Below are 16,396 nucleotides of genomic sequence, written 5' to 3'. Positions count from 1 at the left end.
GGGTCATAAATACAAATAATCCCTGCGAAGTACGAATAAATTATTCAGCACAATTTTGCTTTAATTAAGTTGCATAAATTGAGATAAAATGGCAACGTCAATTTTCAAGCAATGGCACTTAAATCTTAATTTCTCCACACGGATATTCAAGGCTCAAATAGTCTATTACTTTCGACAAATTCTGCACCTCGTATGTCTGTTTCGAAAGATGTATTATTTTTTGACAATTTAATGATGTGTTCGTCTTCCTGATTGCCACAATTAAGACAGAAAGCATAGGGCACATACGACTCTTACGTAGTCGCAAATAAAGGGGATATGTGTATAAGGTATGGCATGATTCAGATATATCCACCACTTCAACCTTGCATTGACGAACTCGACTGTAATTTATTGTAAACATATTAGTTATTAAAAGTGAATTGTTTTCTTCCTCTTTGGTGTTTCGAGATGTACCTATCTGCATAAAGCATGCCATTTCCATGTTGATGTCGAAGTCATGAAACACATCTGAACTATCCCGAAAGCCAGGATCTGAAATGAACTTGTCACGATTATGGAGCCAGTTTTGCATTTCCTCATTTGTGCTCCGGTTCAAGATTCCGGCATCATAGTTCTACATTGTACGAATTTGCGGAGTACGGACCAAGACAAATACGGTGTCATACATGTATATCCTAAAATCGTTACTACCACCATAATTGGTTTTAATAAAAGCTTGCCATTATGCACAATAAAAGAGCGCTTGGAACCGATTGATTGATTGATTGTATACTGTTTAACGTCCCTCTCCAGAATATTTAACTGATATGGAGACGTCACCATTGCCGATGAAGGGCTGCAAATTTAGGCCTATGTTAGGCCACACCGTGCCACACCTGCTTTGACGCGGGGCCTCGGTTTATACGGTCTCATCCGAAGGACCGCCCCATCTAGTCGCAAGGGGGTACTGAGGACCTATTTTAACCCGGATCCCACCGCGCCTGGAACAGAAAAAAAGTGGAATGATTTCTGATCATAAAGTAGAGGTAGCCAGGGCATTTGGGTCTTGTTCATATCCAGATGAAAAAAAAAACTATTTTGCAAAAGTCTGGTGTGCTTTCATAAGCCATCCGCTCAATCGAGTCATATGGTCGAATCAAACATTGTGAGGGATGAAATCTTAATAAACGGTTCCCCGTGCAGATGATATCATCATACGGTCTTCAATATAAGACTTGAGGATTTAATTTTTGCCCCCCGCTTGAAAAGTGGGGGATATTAATTTGGTTTTGTCCGTCCGTCCGTCCGTCCGTCTTTCTGTCTGTCTGTAACGCTTTCGTTTCCACACGATATCTCGAGAACCCTTTGAGCTTTTGCAATAAAATTTAGCATAGCAGCTCCCTGTGGCCTAAGGAAGACCCCTATTTATTTTGAGGTCAAAAGATCAAAAGTCAAGGTCATAAATAAGCAAATTCCGTCTGTTATAACACTTTCGTTTCCACACGATATCACTAGAACCATTTAAGCTATTGCAATGAAATTTTACATAACAACTCCCTGTGGCCGAAGGAAGACCCCTATTGATTTTGAGGTCAAAAGGTCAAAGTTCAAGGTCGTAAATTTATACATTCTGTCTGTGTGTAACACTATCATTTCCGGGCGATATTTCAAGAAGATTTTGAGCTTATGCAATGTAATTTTATACCAAAACTCCCTAGGACCTCTCTCACCCCTCTCAAAGTGCCCCGCCCCTTTTGTTTTATTAGTATTTATAGTATAACATGTCGCTGTTTTTAGCACAGGGGCATGCGGAGATTTATTGCGTATAAAACAGGTTCTCGGCGGACTTAATGTTCTTATTACATCTATTAGAACTGTTTAATAAAGGCTAAGTAAATCAAACACCATGGATTGTGTAAAATCTTGACAATACCGAACATGAATATATACATGTATGTGACTTCACTTCTGCATATATACTTTATTCCCCTTGTAGCGATTCCGTGGTCTAGTGGTATGTATCCCGCTTCACATGTGAGAGGTCCCGGAATTGAATCTCGGACGACCCCCCCCCCACCCTTTTTTTTTTAATTTCTTTTTTTTAAATGATAGTATTCAGCATGTGAAAAGGATAATTTATGAGGTTATAACTTCATCATTACAGTGTGATAAATATTGCATATAAAAAGAATCTTCTATACACATAATAAAGAATAAGCAATCAAATCTTTATACGCATATTGACATACATGTATTTTATTTGCTTCAGTATACATGTATACATTTAATAATTCTACAAATTCAGTCAGGGAGATCCGACTTTTTCCCTAAGCGGGGGACACGAATTCTCTGAATTAGCTTCTTAAAAAAATATTTTTATCGATAACGTTTGTCCAGAAAAAAAAATCATTTAATAAGAACGAAAAACCGCGCTGGTATAAGTTCACCTATGGTTCGTTGGTTAACATGTTTTTTAAATAACTAGGTCAATGAAGTTCATGCTAGTTGCCACTGATTTTTTTTTTTTTTTTTTCGATGAAAAACGATGAATTTTACTAATAATTACGTATTCTGTTTCTGTTTTATCTAATCGAAACACAAAAATATCAAATAAAGTCTCATACAAGGTATCTTTCCAAGTAAAATAAAGTCAGATGTAAATTAAAAAAAAAATATTGCAATACCAATTTCTATTTCCTTTTTTCATACAAAGAGTATGTGGGATGTTTCCAAGACCAGTCCAATCGAACCTTGGCCGAGAAGCATACAAATACCCAATCCGTGACTGTGGAATACTGCAGGAACTTTTGTGCAAATTACCAGTTATACGGTGTAGAGGTTGTTATAAATTTCTAAGATGAAAATATATAACGTACTGGCAAAGATGTTTATTATATCTGATGAAATCAACATAATTGCAATTATTTTCTAGTATTCCTCTTGGTGTTTCTGTGGAAACTCTCTTACCACAAATGTCAGGAAACCAGATATTGAATGCAACATGAAATGCAGCGGAAATAAAAGGCAAATCTGTGGTGGTGGTTGGAGAATGAACATTTATAGAAAGCCTGACCACAAAGGTGGGTAAACAATATAGCAATATAGCAGTCATTAAAGAAGTATAGTTTTCAAGCCACAGGCAATTCGATACATATACTTTACTGTAGCATTGTCTTTATTGTTCGAAAAATGAATTTCAAGGAACTGCTCATTTTTGTCCCAACCTTTCATCAAAGCAATAGATATTAAGGAAGAATGCCACACCAGGAATTTCTTCAATGGATCTTTAAGACATCCCCCTTAAACTATGGATTCAATATCTGAAGGCCGATATCACCTATTAAATTTTCGATATAATTTTCTTTTTCGGATTTTTCAGAAAAATTAAAAGTTTATTCCATTTAAAAATAAAATCCTCTGACTTATTAAATGTCTAAATAAAACATAATCTAAGTAAAGATAGTATTCTTTTGAAAAAGTTATCATTATAGAATACAAATAAAAATTTGGTTGACATCAGATTGATTTTAATCGGGATTGGAAACAAGACAAATTGTCAGAAATATTGCAGTACCATTTTTCTGGTCTCTTCTTTTCCTATATAGAAGATTTGGGAATTTTTTTAAGACCAAAACAATCGTATCTTGACCGAGAAGAATACACATACCCAATCCATGACTGTGGAATACTGCAGGAACTATTGTGCAAAATACCAGTTTTACGGTGTAGAGGTTGTTTTAAATGTCTTACATAATATATGTAACGTTCTGGTTTCACATAGATACTAATAATATATGAAATTGACAAACTTGCATCTTATTTTAGTATTCCTCTTGGTGTTTCTGCGGAAACTCTTTTACCACAAATGTTAGGAAACCAGAAGTAGAATGCAACATGAAATGTAGCGGAAATGACAGACAAATTTGTGGTGGTGGTTGGAGAATAAACATTTATAGAAAGCCATACCACAAAGGTGTGTATACAGAGCAGTCTTGAAAGTAGTCTAGTTCTCAAGCTATGGGAGTTTCCCACATCGTGTGTTATACACTGATACATGTATATATTGTCTTTATTGGTCGAAATAAAGATTTTCATCGAAGAACTCATTTTGTTCTTAGCTTATATCACAGCTTTAAATATGTAGGAGGATGCCACAACAGATTTTTTATTTTTTACATGGATCGTTGAAGCATCCCTTTTAAACTAATTTTTCAGTTTTGAAAAGGCGTTATCATCTCTTTAACATTTTTTTCGGACTTTTCAGAAACAATGATAGTTTGTTTTATTTCAAAATACACTGTAAAATGCATTACAGTTTGACATTTACTCTTAATTAATGCATAACATGTATGTTTGAAAAGATGTGTAAAGAAATGCTGTATAGAAATCTTCATTTCTCATAATTTATCAATATTTCTTTTATTAAGTTTGTTGTCAAAATCTTCATTAAAGAGTCAAAACTAAGGAAATATATTTTTCTATCTTACTTAAAAAAAAGAGATTGAAATGAGATTGCAAAGTTTTATTAATCTATTTTGTTTATGTTTGAACATAATACGAGAAAACTTAAACCAATCCCAATCAAAATACACACAAAATGATTAAGATAATAATTAATATTATATTGCATTTTCTAATTTTTATTACCCGGATATTTATATGATTGTCAGGTTAATGTATTTTTTAATCCATATTTGACATTATTAAATAAGTGTCCCTTTGAGAATATTATCTTTGGAGAATACTTGTAGAATTCTGGTTGAGATACGATGAATTTTGATAGAATCTGACAGTATAATAATTTTTTTTTAAAGAATGTAGTACCGATTTTCTTATTTCTTTCTTTTCTACATAGAATATCTGGGATGTTTCCAAGACCAGTACAATCGAATCTTGGCCGAGAAGAATACAAATACCAAATCCATGACTGTGGAATACTGCAGGAACTTTTGTTCAAATTACCAGTTTTACGGCGTAGAGGTTGTAATAAATGTCTTGCAAATGATATATAACGTACTGGCTTCAATAGGTTCTCATTTAACTGTGGTATATAAAATCGAACTTTTTGTATCTCATTTCTAGTTTTCTTCTTGGTGTTTCTGTGGAAACTCTCTAACCACGAATGTCAGGAAATCAGAAGGAGAATTCAACATGAAATGCAGCGGAAATAACAGGCAAATTTGTGGTGGGGGTTGGCGAATAAACATTTATAGAAAACCTGACCAGAAAGGTGGGTAAACAGAGCAATCATGAAAGAAGTCTAGTTCTCAAGCTACAGGAGTTTTCCACCTAGTGTGCTATACATCGACATGTACCTATCTTCATTGGTCAAAAATGAATTTCATCGAAATACTCATTTTTGTCCCAAACATTTTTCATAGCTTTAAATATTTAGGAAGAATGTCACACCAGAATGTTATCTAATAAATCTTTGAGACACCCCTTTATTATGATTTATGATTTAAGAAAAAGGATATTTAGATAGCGAACAGTATTCAAAATCAAAGTCCATAAAAAATACAAAATAGGAGCAGAGGAAACACAGTCCTCCGACACATCAGAGGTGGGATCAGGTGCCATGGAGGAGTGAGTATACCCTGCTGACCGATCACACCTGCTGTGTGCTTCTTGTCATGATCGGGAAATAGCGGGAAAATCCGTCGTCAATTCGGTGTATAAATAATGGACTAACAGTTAATATGAAAAAAGTCAGTCAGCAATTGTCTCAATGATAAATTGTATTTGCTGACAAGGCCATTGTATCGACCATAGAATTTACAAAATGATGGTTTTAAACGAGACTGTTGATATTGTTGTGTCATCAACTTTCTTTTCAATAATTTTCCTCGTTTTAGAAATTGTTCGTGCGTAGATCATGCTTTTGCGTATCGAATCAATTGAGATATATACTCCGTATGCAGGTGATGAAGGTATTTTTCTGCATAAGTAAAGTGAGTTGACGATGGAAAAGTTAAAGTTATCATGTTTTTTTGCAAATGAAATATCCAAGTATGAAATAGATGTGACAGACTGTAGTATCATTTATCTCAACCTCACCAAGATACATCGTTTTGACGTAGGAATGGAAATGACCATTGCTAATTTACAATACGTCGTCGAAAAATCTAAATGTCGAGTTGAAGGCCACAGCAAGTGTTTTCTTCTGTTCACGCATACGATTTTGCACAAATTTGCTTCATATAAATAAAAAAAAATAGGTCTCCTAATAACGGAGCGGAATTGGTACCCATGGGATTTTCAGTAGATTGTTAGAATACCTGGTCTCAAAAAACAACATAAATATTGTCAATCAGAACTCCAGCATCTCTTGGTTGTCAACTTCAGATTACTTGTGTGTGCAATCAGAATGTGTTTTAACAAAATAATTTTGCAAATGACCAATGACCAGGTGAGGAAATTTACGATTTCCATTTCTATTGGAAACAAGCAGCTGGCAATGATATCAAAAAGCCTGTATTTTAATTTATTGTGGGGAATGGTTGTGTATAAAGTTGAAAAGTCGTAAGTTTTTAAGCTGTTGATTTTGGTAAAATCTTGTGATTTCAAATTGTCTAAAAGTTCTTTCGAGTTTTTGAGTATCCACATCTGATTGACACCACTTCTTGAATATATTGTTGCACATTACTCTTGAAGTTTTTCCTTTACTTCTGTCAATATCTTAGTGAAGAATAACAACAGAGGCTTGGTTGGAATGCCAACACCACTTATTAATTTTTATATAATTCTTTATTCGGATGTTTGAGACAAAATGAGAATATGTTTGACTTGAAAATAAAATAATCTTTATCAATCATAATATAAATGATTAATAGAATACATGTGTATCTAAAGAAAGGCTGGATAGAAATTTTATTATTCAAAGAAAAATTGTCTATGAATATGAAACATATTGTTAGTGAATAATTTTTAGAAATTTTAAAAATAGTCATAAAAGTAATCAGAACTAGGGAGTATTTTAATTCTATCATATTTTTTAAAGATTGAAATGAAATTCCGAAAATTAAAGAAAATCGTATTTGCATCTGACCCCATCAAAATTATATTGCTCCTGTTAAAAAAATGACAGAAAATGAATTGAATAATATGTCAATGCATTCTCTGTGCATTTTTCACCAAGAAATCGATTAGATTCCTAAGTTCATTTATTTTAAAATCCTTAGCCTAACTATAGCTAGCATAATTTGAAAATGTAATCGTTTCAGAATACTTATAGCATTTTGGTTGAGATCAATTAAATTGTAATCGGGATTGGCAGCATAACCAATTGAAGGAAAATATTGCAGTTACTGTACCAATTATCTGAGCTCTTCTTTTCTTACATAGAATATTTGGGATGTTTTCAAGACCAAAACAATCGTATCTTGACAGAGAAGCACACAAATATCCAATCCATGACTGTGGAATACTGCAGGAACTATTGTGCAAAATACCAGTTTTACGGTGTAGAGGTAGTTATTAATGTCTTACATAATGCATATGTAATGTACTGGTTATTATAGATACTTATAAATATCTTAAATCGACATGCTTGTATCTTTTTGTAGTATTCCTCTTGGTGTTTCTGCGGAAGCTCTCTTATCACAAATGTTAGGAAACCAGAAGGAGAATGCAACATGAAATGCAGCGGAAATAACAGGCAAATTTGTGGTGGGGGTTGGAGAATGAATATTTATAGAAAGCCATACCACAAAGGTGGGTAAACAGAGCAATCATGAAAGTAGTCTAGTTTTCAAGCTACATGAGTTTTCCACCTGGTGTGCTATACAGCGTTACATATATTGTCTTTATTGGTCGAAAAATGAATTTCCTTAAATCACTCATTTTGTCCCAAGCTTTTTTGTACAGTGTTAAATATAAAGAAGGACATCACACGAGAGTTTTATTTTACGAATACGTACATCACTTTGAAACCATTGCTTCATTTTTGAAAGGCCGATATCACCTCTCAACTATTTTATATGATTTTTTTTTTTACTTTTCTGATAAAATGATCAGCTGTTTTATTTGGAAGTACACTGCTTTACAGTTTGACATTTGCTTTTAGAGAAAAATCCTTAACTTGTATGTTTGATAAGATATGTAAAGAAAGGCTGGATAGAGATTTTAAATTCTGAAATAAAGAAATATTTTTCAAAATAAAACATAATTTGTTATTTTTTAAGTTCTTGGTTAAAATCTTCATAATAAATCAGAATTAAGGTAAATATTGTACATAAAAAGAGATTCATATGAAGTGACAAAATTTTATGAAATTAATTTCTTTAATGTTTGAACCTAACCTGCTAAAACTTAAATTGATTGCAATCAAAATATACAAAAAAAATGAATAAAAACAATAATGTATTGCATTCTCTATTTTTTAGCCACCCTGAAATTAATTTGATTCACAATTACAATTATTTTTAACCCATATTGGACATAATCAAATACGTCTTCATTTAAAAAATGTTATTACATTTTTACCCGTGAAATACTGTAATTTATTCATTGAATAAAAATGATATCCTGTCACGGTGTGAAAGGATATCAAAATGATATCCTGTCACAGTGTGACGAATATCAGAAGTGCGGGAAAACTCTCGATTCCCCTTCACATAATGAAGATTGTTGTAAAAAATCTTCCTTGACCTAATATAAGATAGATGGAAATATATAAACCATTCTGACAGCGAATAAAATTGTCAAAATTACCAAAAATATGTTGCTAAATCCATTTTTACAGTGTTTTCATCTCACTTATATATGACGTCTCAACCGCTCAACTATGACGTCATGTAGCCTATGACTCTATTAGAAAAAGACAGGGGCAAAAGAAAAATCAAAGAATTTTTTTTAAAAAATGTAATAAACAGAAAATTCAATGTTTTGTAGTTGAATATGGAATTTATTTCACTCGTGAGACAGGATTTTTTGATATTTTCACTCGTGCTTCGCACTCGTGAAAATATCAAAAATCCTGTCCCACTCGTGAAATAAATTCCATATTCAATTACAAAACATTGCATATCCTCGATTTATTTTTTAAAGAATAGTTGTAGAATTCCGGATGAGATACGTTATACTTTATCGGAATTGACGATGTAGTAAATTACATAAAATGTAGAAACAAATTTCTGCTGTCTCTCTTTCCTACATAGAATATCTGGGATGTTTCCAAGACCAGGGTATCGTTTCACAAAAGCATCGTAAATTACGTACTACTTAGTGAGTTACGACGAACTTAGGTAGTACCTACGCACTACGTTACGACCGTTTCACGAAAGGTACTTAGAACTGTCGTAGAATATGCGCAACTTACGAAGTACCTAATTTTACCGGAAGTTCAATAAAATGGCAGACGAAGCTGTAAATAAAGTCAAAAAAGAGAGAAAAAAGAATTTTTCTGCAAGGGAAGTTGAAATTTTGGTGGAGGAGGTGGAGAAAAACCGTTCGATTTTGTTTGCCTCCCACAAAGATGTTAACACCAACCAACGGAAAAACAAATGTTGGAAAGATATTTGCTCGTTGTAGGTATCTCAAGTGAAGTTTTGTATAGAAGTCTCAAAGTAAATAGTTATCGATTTGTTTCATGTCTAAAACTAGTTTTCAAACACCTAGTTTATATAAATTTCCCAAAAAGGCGGGTGGCAGTATGCCTATTAGGCCTAGGTAATATATGCATAGACCTACGATTCCCTATGTTTTGAGAGTGTATGATAATCAAGTGCTTCATGTATCATATGTTAGACAAAGTACCATCCTACCTTGACAAAAATATGGAATATTCATTTAAATCTATCTCAAATTTAAATAAAAAGGAGTTCCGACTTCCGAGTAAGATCTAAGCCTAGGCCTAGCGTTGGGTTTCCCTTTGATGCTGACAATGCTTCATATTAATAGACTACAATTCATAATACACACAAAGTTGTATTCATTTTCACTCACCTCGAGTCTTTAGATGTAAATTTCTCCATAAATACAACAATTATCTTTTATTCTCGAGGCTGTATCAAATGGTCTGCATGTTTACAAAAATGTATCATGTCCTTCACCTTTTTTTATAAGCACGTCATAAAATAATCTCGAATCAATCATTAAAACATTCAAGGAGTGAATAAAAACTTTTATTCATGATAATACTCTACCAACATGATGTCACTTTCTTAAAAAGGTTTATGAAAGAGAGAAGCGATTTTTATTCTTTTTATAAAGTAAAATGCCTTTTTTTCGGGCAAAATTCAACTGAAAAAAAAATGTGGAGGATCTATAGTTTTTAGTGAGTTGGAAATAGTTGCTATGCTAAAGAACAATAATTCTTATGAAAATTGCAGGCTAGATTTAGACATGATTTAATCATATTATTAAATATACTAGGATTTTAAATTACAAGTAATCAACAAACAAAATAATAATAAATTAATTACCATTTACTACATTACATAAATTTTAAAAGACTTGTAACAACTTTTAATAAATCACGACAGAATCAACAGTGTAGGATGTCAGGAAAGGTCGCCTGCTGAGGTCTGCAAAAAATGGAGGGACATATCGTCCCAGACGAAGAAAAAAGAGGCGGAGTTCCGTCGAGAGAGGACCAAGACGGGAGGCGGTCCAGCCCCCTCACCAGTCAACACCAGCGATATCAGCCAAAAGGTTGTTACATGTTGTGTAACCTTATTAAAAATCACCTTTTTTTGTTCGAAAATAATCCAGATTATTTAATAGGTCCCCTATGAGTTTATGATAAAAAAATCTCATAGAAAATGTTCTTTAACTGTGCACACATGTAAATGGTTTAATTGATGAAATACTTTTTGTTTAGAAATGTGATAAACAAATAATAGATTTTATGATCTTTTTTCTTATACATAGTGCCTTGTTATGTTACGTTTTCTTTTTTTTAATTAAATTCTTTAAAAGCTATGTATTATTGGCGGTAAGATTAAAAAAAAAATACCTATTTTCAGGTCGTGGCTATAATAGGAAAGACTTCCGTTGAAGGTATTACGGGTGGGGTAGATACAGACATTGATATCTCAGGTACGCCCCCCCCCCCCCCCCAGTACTCTTCAATCCTTCTCTTTTTCTGTTAGATAGCATAAAGCTTAATACCTTATACAATAGTCGACTTCTTAGCGATTCAATTCAATGCATATGCCAGTAAACAAGAAACATATATTAGCATACCATTTCTTTAAAAAAATGCATCAAAAACAGTGTACAAGAATGTATTTTGTCCATAAAATAAAATAATAAGTGAATGCAAATTCTGGCTTCTGATTAAACATTCTTATAATGCATTTACAGAAGTGGATTTATTCAAAGTTGAGGACGTTTGGCTCTCCACACCTACCTCCTCAATTAATTCGGAAAAGGCCGCAGTCCCCACCCCCACATTATCACAGTCACCGGGACCATCCATGGCTTCTCAGGAGAAGGAAGAAACACAGACTGCAGGGTTGGAAGCAGAAGATGTCGCTAAGGCACCGGGGTAATTTCAATACAAACGAATACCAAGTACTTTTTTTTTTTTTTAAAAAAAAACGTGTTGATTATTTTAAGCAATCTTTGTTGTGTATTTATGAAAAATTTGAATATTGCGATCCAGAAAATTCAAGGTAGAAGCACGTATTAATAATTACCTGCAGAATTGTAGCTTTCCGAAAAATATATTGATAGATCAAAGAGCAACAGTGCCACCCATTGAAAAAATCTGTATATTTATTGCGCACAAAAAGTTGCGCTTGTGTATGGATGAATTCTTCCAAATCCTTAAATTGCCAAAAATTTAGATTTTAAAAAATCCCGTACTCTTCTATCAAATACTTTCGTATTTGACATATACACGAAGCGCGTTTGGGCTGAATTATCTTAATAAACCAAAATAATACATATAGTTTAAACAGACGAAATTTTCGATGATCTCGATTCAATGATAGGAGGTCTGTAAAAATCAACAATTAGGTATGTTTTGTTGTGGAAACAGTGAAAGATTACGTGAGAAACCCGCGGTTAGTAATATTTTGATATCAGAGTTTTAAAAATATAGAGAAATAAATTGATAAACAGCGCATTTTTTGTGCACAATAAATACCGGTATACAGTTTTTTTACAATGGGTGGCACTGTAGCTCTCCGGTCTTTCATATTATTTTTTCACAGAGCTACAGATCTATCTCCGGTCTGTCAAATAATTTTTTCGGAGAGCTACAGATCTGCAGCTATCAAATGATTAGATCGAAGTTTTTTTTTCAAATTAAAAAAAAAGAAACACAGCTAAAGTCGTTAACAATCCAACTTTGTAAAATCATAAAATAGCATAGGCAATATGTAGTGTTATTTATTCTACAGGAAAAATAAACTTAAGAGGAAGAGAACTCTGGACGATGTCTATGAGCTGCAGTGCAAAGTTCTTGAACAGGAACTTCAAAAAAAAAACAAATTGCAAATTGAGCTGCTGACAAAATTAAATGGACGTGTTGGAAACGGAAAGGATGGAAAAGGACATGATTTGTTGTTAGAGCTGTTTGCGTCACTAACAAATAATTGAAAATGAATCTTTGGGAATTGATTAAAATTGCACACTTGACAGATTCTATGTGTTACTCTCTCTTTTCAAATCCATTGATTTCTAAATTTTCCATATATGCAATAAGTTTACTTATTTTTACAAAAAACGCTGACGAATTAACGCTTCTCTCACTGTCTTGCCATCGTTCAGAGGTCCTTGATAGGTAAGATCGCCGTCCCGGTCCGCATCATTAATGTCATCCATCTCGTCCTCTTCAAGTATAGGAAGCTTCAAGTCAATGCAGATATTATGCAGTTGACAGCAAACATACGCTATCATGCAGCATTTCTCTGGTTCATAATTAAGAGCACTTTCGGTTTTATGAAGACATCTATGTATGTAAGAATAAATGTTTAAGTGACTAACTTAAGCTACATGTATATAATGAAGAATAGAGGATTCAAGGTACAAGAATACAATTTATAAACCAGCAAACTTTATTTTTTCTTCCTTTTAAGGATTATATTTACCCATTTAAAGGCTTGAAAAAAAAAAAAAAAACTTGCAACATTTCTTCTAAATAACATGCACCGCGAGTTCTTAACCAATTAATAATTTGATTGCTTTATACAGTACTTTCAAGTAAATTAGTTTAGTCTGATTCGCATTTAGTCTGAGAAACATGTGTTAAAATGTACAATTAATGGCTGAATAATAAAGCGACACTCTCAAGCATAGCAACAGTTAACATTGCCTGGCGACAGGTGATATTCCATGCGCGCAAGGTCCACTGTATTTGTTTTACAATATGCTTCGGTTAACAATGATTTTCTTGAGGTGAACATTTTCAATGTTACACTCAGCTAGAGGCAATATTTACCGTATACATTATCATGGCATCCCGATGGTATTCGGACCAAACTTTCTTTGTTCAGCCTTAAAAGACACTTTTAGCCTTACCTGAATCGGGACTTCAGAACTCCAAAAGCCTGTTCTACAACAACACGGGTTTTTCTGTGGGATCCATTGTAACTCTGTTCCCCTCGATATTTAGGGTTATTCACTGGAGTTAAAAGCCAAGGCCTTAAAGGATAACCGGAGTCGCCAAGTAACCACCCATCAATTTCGCTCCTCTCGAACTTGCGTGCAATACCAGAATTTGCCCAGATAAAGGCATCGTGTGTTGCCCCAGGCCATTTTCTCACTACACTCAGAAACCTAGTACAATTAATAATAATGGTCTAAACGTATATACTGAGTAACCCTAAGTTATAGAGGCACGTAGCAACGGATGGGGGGGGGGTCAGCCCCCCTAACTTTTTTTCCTTGAGGAAAGTCAAATACAGGTATAATATTATAGTAGTGTATGAATAATAAATGGTACTTAAAGAATTTCGAAACACATGAAATAAGATTCTCGAGTGTGGACAATCTGACAAGGGGGGGGGGGTGTCCTATTTTCTTTTTTTGCTCGTCAAGTTTTCATCAGGTAATGTTGAAAATGTTACCCCTCTGGCTGCCCTTCTTAGAACGATGATACGTCATTGGCTTTACATTCTTTCATGCATCAGGCTGCATAACCTTTACTATAGTAAATGTCCATTGATAGGATGGTTGCCCCCCCCCCCACTTTATAACCATAGTATATGATACGTCATTGGCTTTATATACTTTCAATTTTCCTTTTTTTTCTCTTTTTTGCTTGTCAACTTTTTCAAGTAAGTAAAAAAAATTTTCTCAGGTTGGCCCCCCCACACTTTCAAAAACGATGCTACGTGCCTGTGCATATTTCAAATTATTCTCTTTTTCTCTCACCGCGAATCATAATTTTTGTTATTAAACTCAATGAATTACCGGTATTTATATTCCCATTGAACATCAAGAAGAATGAAACGTTAAGGCTAAAAATGTTAGACTTTTATAATTCAGAATTATCAATACATCACACTTTGCCATGTGTATTGAAAATATTTCACTGAGAAAAAGGAATTTCGGCTGAACTTGACACTACCGTCGTGTTTTGTATAAACAAAGATGCTTTTTAATAACAACATTTGTCAATTAAAACGAATGGAATTAATGTTTCACTTATTAGTATATAGTGAATGTTACAAATATTAGGAATATTATAGGGACATACTTCAAGTCAGAATCAACAATGGCTTGTACGTTGATGGAATGAAATCCTTTCCGACATATGTACAGGTGCTCGTCAGGTTTTGGCGCTGTAATAGGAATAAGCGTGTCGTCAATTGCACCGACCACGTTTGGAAACCCCGCAATTGAATAAAACCCGTGTTTTGTTTTCAAAATGTCTGCATCTTCAGATGGAAATTTAATGGTGTTCAAAGATGTGGACAAAACTTGGACTACTTTGTCAATTGATCTGTAAACAGAGTATGATCTTAAGTGTCTCTGCTATATTAAGCTTGCAACATTATATTCAAATCTTAACATTTAGATGTCATAAAAATAAAGGAATTTTCTGTTTAAATAATATGATACTGCATATGTATAATAAATAAATATTTTGAAAAAAAAAATCTATACACAATGGCGACATATTCTATAAACTAATGTGTATTTCTTTTAATATACAGTCTAATAGTAGTACACATGTTTCATTTCTATCAAATTAAAAAGACATATATTTCATAATTTAAACATTCGCCGACCTGCACACCGATGACTTTGAGATACCAAGAGTATCGCCGATGACTCTCTGTTCTGTCCCCGAAGCTAGGAATCTAAGTGCGGCGAATAATTGTATGGATGCTGGCAAACCTTGAGAGCGCTTTGTAGGTCTTTCCAGCTGCTCACCGACATTGTCTAAAATACTTAGGATTGATCCTCTATCTAAACGGAACCTCTTAATCATCTCTTCATCACAATATGAGTTAAGTGGGTTTAACCTGTCTCTAAAAATACGCTGCCGCCTCAAACTTTTTCGTGTCTCGTCATCGTAGAACCGCAAAAACGCTGCCATTTTCAAGTACTCACGTTATGACGTGATTTTACGTCACCTCTGAGGTGACGTAAAATTACGTCGTTACGTACGACGCAATGTGAATTAAGACGCTTTCGTGAAACGCCGAAATTTAACTACGCACTACTTACGTCGTACTTACGTACTACGTACAACTTACGATGCTTTTGTGAAACGATCTCCAGGTTAACAATGGAAAGTTTTTTTTTTTTCATTCTTACACTTTGTATGACTTTGTCATTTTCTCAACAACAAAGAGAAGTGAAATTATGTTTTTTTTTGTTTTAAATTAACCGTAAACGTGGAGGAAGTCGGCGAGGTATTTGTTACCAATTGCTGTTGTAACAAGGTCACGGTGACCGGTCATACCCAATTCTTCAGTATCTCCATTTAAGACTCGAACGATTTGAACTGTGGTTAGTAAGAGAAATTTAATTAGGTTACTCAATTATAATAATACTATTCATATAATTGCTAGCGCTCTAGCAACTACGTTAGTCCAAATTCCTTTAATACGCATGCTCGGCCGCCATGGTGGTGCATTCTGGGAAAACTGCACTCGATCGGAGTTCCTCGGATGACTCGTACCTCGCACATAACACGTTTGAATGAAGCGGAGCGGAGTCAGCCGAGGATTGCCGATTGGGACAAATGTGAAAACTACTACAGATAGACCTTACGATAACAATTTCGTTGTATCATGTTTTAGCATGAAATAACTGTTCATTTATTGTGTAGCTTACACTTTAAAGATATTTATAATATTTCAAATTCTGGGTTTTTTTTGCTGACGGCAGAACCCGAGTCATTATCTGATTGTTCTAAACAATGACAAGGGATTTTTTTTTTTTTACATCTAAGCATAGATACATCAAAGATAGATTCTAATTTCTGATTGGTCATTTCAGCCAATCTTAC

The 16,396-nt window shown here is 33.9% G+C and overlaps 3 protein-coding genes across 3 annotated transcripts; 2 read left to right on the top strand and 1 right to left on the bottom strand.

Moving 5' to 3' along the window:
- The first annotated feature begins 3,604 nt into the window (after positions 1 to 3,604).
- LOC134260014 (uncharacterized) lies at positions 3,605 to 7,827 on the top strand. Its single transcript, XM_062742601.1, has 6 exons — positions 3,605 to 3,713; positions 3,808 to 3,955; positions 4,838 to 4,962; positions 5,065 to 5,212; positions 7,327 to 7,451; positions 7,548 to 7,827. The coding sequence occupies exons 1-6, from the start codon at positions 3,657 to 3,659 to the stop codon at positions 7,701 to 7,703; spliced, it is 759 nt and encodes a 252-aa protein (XP_062598585.1). The 5' UTR covers positions 3,605 to 3,656; the 3' UTR covers positions 7,704 to 7,827.
- Positions 7,828 to 10,455: 2,628 nt separating this feature from the next.
- Positions 10,456 to 12,531, top strand: LOC134260019 (uncharacterized; the record flags this gene model as incomplete). The annotated part of the gene is made up of 4 exons (XM_062742605.1): positions 10,456 to 10,635; positions 10,950 to 11,022; positions 11,290 to 11,473; positions 12,333 to 12,531. Coding segments are annotated over 4 exons (636 nt in total), but the record flags the coding sequence as incomplete, so codon positions are not given.
- A 117-nt stretch (positions 12,532 to 12,648) lies between these two features.
- LOC134260018 (putative nuclease HARBI1) lies at positions 12,649 to 15,478 on the bottom strand. The gene is made up of 4 exons (XM_062742604.1): positions 15,168 to 15,478; positions 14,633 to 14,878; positions 13,453 to 13,710; positions 12,649 to 12,883 (listed from the first exon to the last, which is right to left on the bottom strand). The coding sequence occupies exons 1-4, from the start codon at positions 15,476 to 15,478 to the stop codon at positions 12,649 to 12,651; spliced, it is 1,050 nt and encodes a 349-aa protein (XP_062598588.1).
- Between the last annotated feature and the right edge of the window lie 918 nt (positions 15,479 to 16,396).

The sequence above is a fragment of the Saccostrea cucullata genome, unplaced genomic scaffold (genome assembly GCF_032062105.1).
Source record: "Saccostrea cucullata isolate Sc308-1 unplaced genomic scaffold, CSIRO_AGI_Scuc_v1 ctg2677, whole genome shotgun sequence".
Taxonomy (NCBI): domain Eukaryota; kingdom Metazoa; phylum Mollusca; class Bivalvia; order Ostreida; family Ostreidae; genus Saccostrea; species Saccostrea cuccullata.
The sequence above is the reverse complement of the archived record's forward strand: the minus strand, read 5'-3'. Positions and strand labels throughout refer to the sequence as shown.

Bases quoted from the DNA above. Each gene is read 5' to 3' on its own strand.
- LOC134260014 (XM_062742601.1), top strand. From the start codon at position 3,657: ATGACTGTGGAATACTGCAGGAACTATTGTGCAAAATACCAGTTTTAC. The intron at 4,963-5,064 runs GTTGTAATAAAT...TCTCATTTCTAG, and splicing joins ACCAGTTTTACGGCGTAGAG to TTTTCTTCTTGGTGTTTCTG. The intron at 7,452-7,547 runs GTAGTTATTAAT...ATCTTTTTGTAG, and splicing joins ACCAGTTTTACGGTGTAGAG to TATTCCTCTTGGTGTTTCTG.
- LOC134260018 (XM_062742604.1), bottom strand. From the start codon at position 15,478: ATGGCAGCGTTTTTGCGGTTCTACGATGACGAGACACGAAAAAGTTTG. The intron at 14,879-15,167 runs GTCGGCGAATGT...CTCTGTTTACAG, and splicing joins TCAAAGTCATCGGTGTGCAG to ATCAATTGACAAAGTAGTCC. The intron at 12,884-13,452 runs GTAAGGCTAAAA...TTACATACATAG, and splicing joins GTTCTGAAGTCCCGATTCAG to ATGTCTTCATAAAACCGAAA.